Source organism: Triticum aestivum, chromosome 6A (assembly GCF_018294505.1).
Source record: "Triticum aestivum cultivar Chinese Spring chromosome 6A, IWGSC CS RefSeq v2.1, whole genome shotgun sequence".
Taxonomy (NCBI): Eukaryota; Viridiplantae; Streptophyta; class Magnoliopsida; order Poales; family Poaceae; genus Triticum; species Triticum aestivum.
Window position 1 is genome coordinate 549,038,512 of NC_057809.1, and position 5,729 is coordinate 549,044,240.

Genomic DNA, 5,729 nt, shown 5'->3' on the forward strand with positions numbered 1-5,729 from the left:
AACTCCCAAAGCACTCGTCGAATTTGAGCAAATGATAGCATTGGAAATGATTTTTTTAACAAATCATGACTAGTTAAGAGCATTTTTCGAACATGCTAAGACTTGTTTTGAGCATATTTTAGTAACGAAAAAAATCTAAGATGTTTTAAATGTCGAACTACTTTATTAATTGAATTTGAACTTCTGAACATTTTTATTTTGAACTTCTGTGTATTTATTTTATAACTGTGGAAAACAAAACCGATGTGTTTGTCCCTATAAGGAATTTCATGGGTTTATTTTGATTATTTAGTAACGAGAAAAATTTGAGTATTTTATTCACACCGAACTTCATCGTTTTTAAATTTGGACTTCTTGTTTTTTAGTAATGGGAATAAACCTAGTTTTTAGTAAAACCGAAATGCTTTATTATTTTAATTTGAATTTTGAGAGTTTTTTATTTTAGAAACGGTGAAAATCCTTTTATATTTTACTTTTTCAAATTTAACTTCATACTTCTTCGCGAAATGAGAAGAATCTGATTTTTTTTGTATACATCGGACCCTCCATTTCTTCAAAGTGAACGTCTTGGCTTTATTATTTGGTAACATGGATTTTTTTGTAAATAAACACAGAACCACATCATTTTATAAATTTGAACTTCTAAGTTTTTCATATAAAAGGAGAAAATCTTTTTAGAAAAAAATATTTTTTGAATTGCTTTGTTATTTTAATTTGACCTTCTCAGAGTTATTTAAAACCATGAAAAAATTGTTTTCTAGTACATATATTGAATGACTTTTATTTTAGTTTGAACTTTTTGGTTATCATTTTTCAGTAACGGGAAAATCCATGGGATTATTTTTAGTACAACGATAACATTTTCTTTGAACTCTCTATTTTATGAAATTTGAACTTCTCAAGTTAACACTATTATAGTTGAAGCTTTGTTTTTCTTCATGGTATATAACCATCGAACTTCTGTGTTATCTTAATTTGAACTTCTTGGGTTTTATTTTTTATGAACGAAGAAATCCAGGTTTTCTTATAAACACTGAACCACTCCAGTATTTTAATTGAGCTTCTAGGTTTTTTAGAAACAGGAAAATTTTGCTTTTTCAAAAACTTTTTAAATGCACTATATTTCACTCTTTTCAAAAATAGAGTGAAATTTTTTCCACAAGAAATATTGGACATTTTGGTAGGCGAACCTGTACAGTTTTTCAATTGGTTTGCATGTTGAACAGCGTCAACGTTAAAAACTGAACTTCTGTTTTCTTTTTCTTCTAATAAAAACACACACTATAATTATAATCTCTGTTATTTTAATCTCAACTTCTTAGTGCGGATCCATGTCGGCAGTGCGCGATTGGCCAGATTCGTGGAGGAGTAGGGGCTCCGACCAATGTAGCTGACAACAACTGCACCACCGACATTTTCCTTCTACAAACTTCCAGCGTTCTCATATTACTTGAACCTCTAAAATTATACTTATTGAACTTCATGTGGTTTTTGCAAAGAACTCGCTAGCATTTTTTGTTTTGTTGAATTCCATTTTGCTTTCCAAGGCTTTTTTAAACATAACAACTTTACTTGTTTTCAATGAATTTTTGGATTACAACAAGCACCCATGGAGCATGCGCACTTTGCACAACCAATTTTGAATGAAGTGCTATTTTTTGTGCACTTTTTAATATACATATAACACGGTGCCAAACTGCAGAAAAATACCAAATCCAAACTGCTCCCGTATACATTACCGAGCTCAACCTCAAGCATGGAACCTCAAGTACGGCCAAACATCAAGACCAATAGTCAGGAACCTAAAGCATTATACCACTACTGAAGCTATACGGCCAACTAGCAATTTGCAAAACAAAACAAAACAAATGGAACGGCCAGGTGCTCCATCAAAGGGAACAATTTTTTCTTTGAGACCACCTCTAATTTGCTGCAAGTCTACAACAATCACAAAACACAACATTTGAACCTAATGTTGTTTTTTCTTCTTCTCCAATATATATTGAACTGCTGATGTGGCATAGTTGAACGGTCGAGGCACTGCGGCGCCAGCTGTAGGTGGTGGACCTAAGTGGCAGTGGCACGCGCGACCAGGTGCAGGTCGAGACTTCTCCCAGCTGCAGGTCGAGATATCCCCCATCTGCAGATGGAGCCACTCTAACGCAGCAGCGGCAAGATGATAGGTAGGTCTTTCGAAAAAAGTGAGAGACATTGTTTGCTCCTTAGGCATTACATCGAACAACTGTGGAGCGCCATCTTTGGCCACTGAAAAACAAAACCCAACAAAGATCAGGCATGGACACTTTGCTGTAGCACATGGTACATCAGTGTGAAAATTAAGAGCTTGTGGATCATTTTACCTATGGATCTTGAGGGGTTACAGTACAGTTGGAATTTCGTCCGTCCGCAGCTATGGCCTATGAACTTCGTGTGGCGGTGCAGTCGACCTACAGGAGCATGGTGGAGGAGACCGAAAATGGATCCATAAATGTGGTGGTAAGCCTAAACACCCTTTTTACATACAAAAAGAAAAAAGAAAATGTGTGCCACGTGAGAAATGTGGCCTTCTCTACACCACATGTTGCATTTCTACCTTGTCAAGCTCTGTCTACTGAGCTATGTGCTCTCGACCAAAGGTAGCATGGCAGGAGAAGCTAGTGCTTGCTTCATCAGAACAAAAAAGAGCTAATCACAAAAATGCTTCAGTTCTAGCACGCATAATAGCAAACACATAGAGTGCACCTGGTTCACTTTCAGAATACATAAAGATTGGCTTTCTGGCTAAGCATCGGCACATGAGACTATGAGTGAACCTCCAGCATAGCTTCCCTAGTGCTATCGAGAGGAGAAAAATGCAGGTAGGTACCTTTGCAGTGGGTGTACCCGTCACCGTCGTAGCGGACGCCGTTCACCATGGGGCACTCGCACACCCTGCCCCGGTACGTGTCCCTGCACACCATCATGTTCGTCGCCTCGTCCCGCCAGCACCCGCCGTTTCGGTGCAGGCATTCGTTCGTCTCCATGTCTGCAGAGAAAAGCTCGTCAGAAGTTCATCGTCGATTCACCCTTCTTGTCATCGGAAATGAAGGCCTTGGTGCTCACCATGGCTCAGGCAGACTTGCGGTTCGGTCCCCTCCTTGAAGCCGGCGCACACGGCCTTGAGCACTGCCGTCCTCTCCAGCTTCCCTGCACGCACACACCACACATCATGTCAGTTCTTCCATCGCCGGAAAAATGAAAGAGACGGCGCAACAATGGCCAACGGGCCAACCCACCTCTGCACTGGACGCCGTTGATGACGAGCATGGGCAGGATGGTGACGTCCCCGCGCGACCCGCGCCCGATCTGGTCCTCCTGCTCCTTGGACATGACGGCATTGTCAGCGTCGGCGTCGGGGTCGCCCATGCACACCAGCACCTTCTCCAGCGACAGCCCGAGCGAGGCCACCACCTCCTTAGCGCACGCCTTGTTGTACTTCTTCTCCTTCATGGAGCACCGCAGCTTATAGTCCATGGTGAAGTCCCACCACGCCCACGGCCGCCCGCTCTCGTTGGCCACCCAGTGCACGCACAGCTGCCGCAGGTTCTCCACCACCACCTGCTTCCCCTCGTACCCCTCCCCGAAGTCCTCCTCCGGGTCCGGCGCGTAGTACTTGCACGCCCAACCACATCGTCTCAAGCTCTTGCCATGGCAGGTACCAGAGAAAGCTTCCTCGACCAGCAGTGGCGTGCCAAACTGAGAGTAACAAAATCATTTTTTGGGTGTGCCAAACTGAGATAAGAGAGACTGAGAGGGCAGCATCAGCACATGAGACTATGGAGAGAAAGAAAGAGCTTCAACCAAACATCGACACATGCCCAGAAGCTACGTGGGCAGTGAGTCAAAGTAGGAGCTCACTGTTGGCTTTGAGCCAGATGGCTGCATGAGTTGAACGACGTGGAGGGGCTGCATCGAACTGCTGCATCTCCTGCCGGCTCGAGCCACCTCCGCGTGACACCCTTGCACCCTAGACAGTTAAGTTCTATGCAGTTCAATCAGTCGACACAATAAAGTTCAGTTAACAAAACTGCAGAAACAAGAGAAGAAATGCATCAGTTTTGTACAGAAGAAACACAAAATCCGGCAACCACTAGTCGAGGTCGGCGACATCCGCTGCGGGAATGAGATTGCCGTGGCTAGTGGGAGCTTGGGTGTGAGTAGCCTCGAAGCAAACTACGCCAGCAACCGAGTAGATCCAAACAGAGCAGCAGGGGCGATCTTGATTCCTCGTCCAAAAATGGCCAAGTTCTGAGTGCGTGGAAGAAGGACGCTGCGGCAGGGGGGAGAAGGTCGTGGTGGTAGGAGCAAGAAGTTCGCGGCGGCAGGGGAGCCTAAGTGCGTGGCGTCCCGAGTGGCGGCGCTTGGAGAGGTGGAAGAAGGTCGCTCGTGGTCATCCGCGGCACGGCGGCAGCGCATCGGGGAGGTGTCCCGCATCGGCGGCGCGTCGTGGGTTTCAGCTGGGAGCGGGGTGGCAGCGATGGAGTGGGGAGGATGGCGCTCCGGTGGCCAGGGAGCGGGGCGGCGAGATGCAGGTGCGGCGCTGGGTGGGTCGCGCGCATCAGGGTGGATCGGGGTGGAGTGGGAGGAGGAGCGCCGGCGGATGGGGAGGTGGCGCTCCGGCGAGAGGGGCGCCAGCCGTGTGGAAGGAAGTGCGGCAGCGACGCCGGTCAGAGGGAAGAAGCGCGCTGGAGCCAGGGGCAGCGGCGGAAGGTGTCAGGAGATCCGACAGAGGTGATGCGGGAGGTGGGGTGGGGTTGGGAATGCGCCAATCAGGCTTTTCTTTTTTTGTGTTTTCGGAGTTCGGGAACGTCTCATCGGGCCTATATAAGGCGCCGTGATCATAATAGTTATTCTTATCCTGAGATTAGAATAGTATTGTCCTATATATAATACTAAAATTATACAATATGGAAGTTAATTCATAATGCATTTTATGATATTGTGAATATTAATATTTATTTAGATAAATATGGTCAAACTTTACTATGTCTGATTTTAAACAAATCTTAGATTCGAAGTAAAAAAGAAAAATCGGAGCTAGAAAAAATCACTAATTAGACATTCATGACCTCGGTATCAAGAATGATTACTTACATAATTTTGGAACATGTGTTGACACGCATATTCATTTAAAATAATAATATATATTAAAAAATATAAGAGTTTGTACAATTCATGAATGTATGCAGTTAACATGTAATTGTGAAATAAAAAAAAGGTGCATAGAAAGTCATTTACTAATGAGATGACATAACTGATCTTTTGATTTCTTTGGGATATATTGCAAGATCTGCCAATGCAAATCAGTATACATGCACACTGTCCTCTTGTGAATGTCTTCTCCAATAGGCCGTACAACCTAGATAGTTGTCGCCTGTCAGAATCAAAGGACATCATCTTCCTCAACTATGTGGCAGCCTTGCTTATGACCAACCTACAAAAGATGGAATTAATCAACGAAAGCATCATGCAATTGAAGCCTGATAATCACAAAATGCATGACTAGTTGTACAAGAGGATCAGTAATTACAGATTAAAACATATCAAGCTTGACCTATGCTTTTTAACTAATATTCACTCTACCGTCCTCCGCAACCTATACTGACATGGTATAATTGGACAACAACATACTTATTTGCTAAATTGCATAAGTGAAAAGAAATCATGAACTAGGCAGAGCATGTGACCTT

The 5,729-nt window shown here is 43.8% G+C and overlaps 1 protein-coding gene across 2 annotated transcripts; it reads right to left on the reverse strand.

Moving 5' to 3' along the window:
* Positions 1 to 1,707: 1,707 nt before the first annotated feature.
* On the reverse strand, positions 1,708 to 4,826 carry LOC123128408 (vacuolar-sorting receptor 4). 2 transcript variants are annotated; one of them, XM_044548395.1, is made up of 7 exons: positions 4,104 to 4,826; positions 3,898 to 4,006; positions 3,276 to 3,735; positions 3,103 to 3,186; positions 2,867 to 3,025; positions 2,361 to 2,447; positions 1,708 to 2,265 (listed from the first exon to the last, which is right to left on the reverse strand). In XM_044548395.1, exons 2-7 carry the CDS (start codon positions 3,949 to 3,951, stop codon positions 1,970 to 1,972), a joined length of 1,140 nt encoding a protein of 379 aa, XP_044404330.1. In that variant the 5' UTR covers positions 3,952 to 4,006; positions 4,104 to 4,826; the 3' UTR covers positions 1,708 to 1,969. The 2 variants fall into 2 exon arrangements, 1 of the variants encoding a protein (XP_044404330.1); XR_006463103.1 differs by adding an exon at positions 2,594 to 2,664 and having other exon boundaries at positions 2,202 to 2,265; positions 3,898 to 4,826.
* Positions 4,827 to 5,729: the final 903 nt, after the last annotated feature.

Bases quoted from the DNA above. Each gene is read 5' to 3' on its own strand.
- LOC123128408 (XM_044548395.1), bottom strand. From the start codon at position 3,951: ATGCAGCCCCTCCACGTCGTTCAACTCATGCAGCCATCTGGCTCAAAG. The intron at 3,736-3,897 runs GTGAGCTCCTAC...TGTTACTCTCAG, and splicing joins CATCTGGCTCAAAGCCAACA to TTTGGCACGCCACTGCTGGT. The intron at 2,266-2,360 runs GTAAAATGATCC...TTTGTTTTTCAG, and splicing joins TAACCCCTCAAGATCCATAG to TGGCCAAAGATGGCGCTCCA.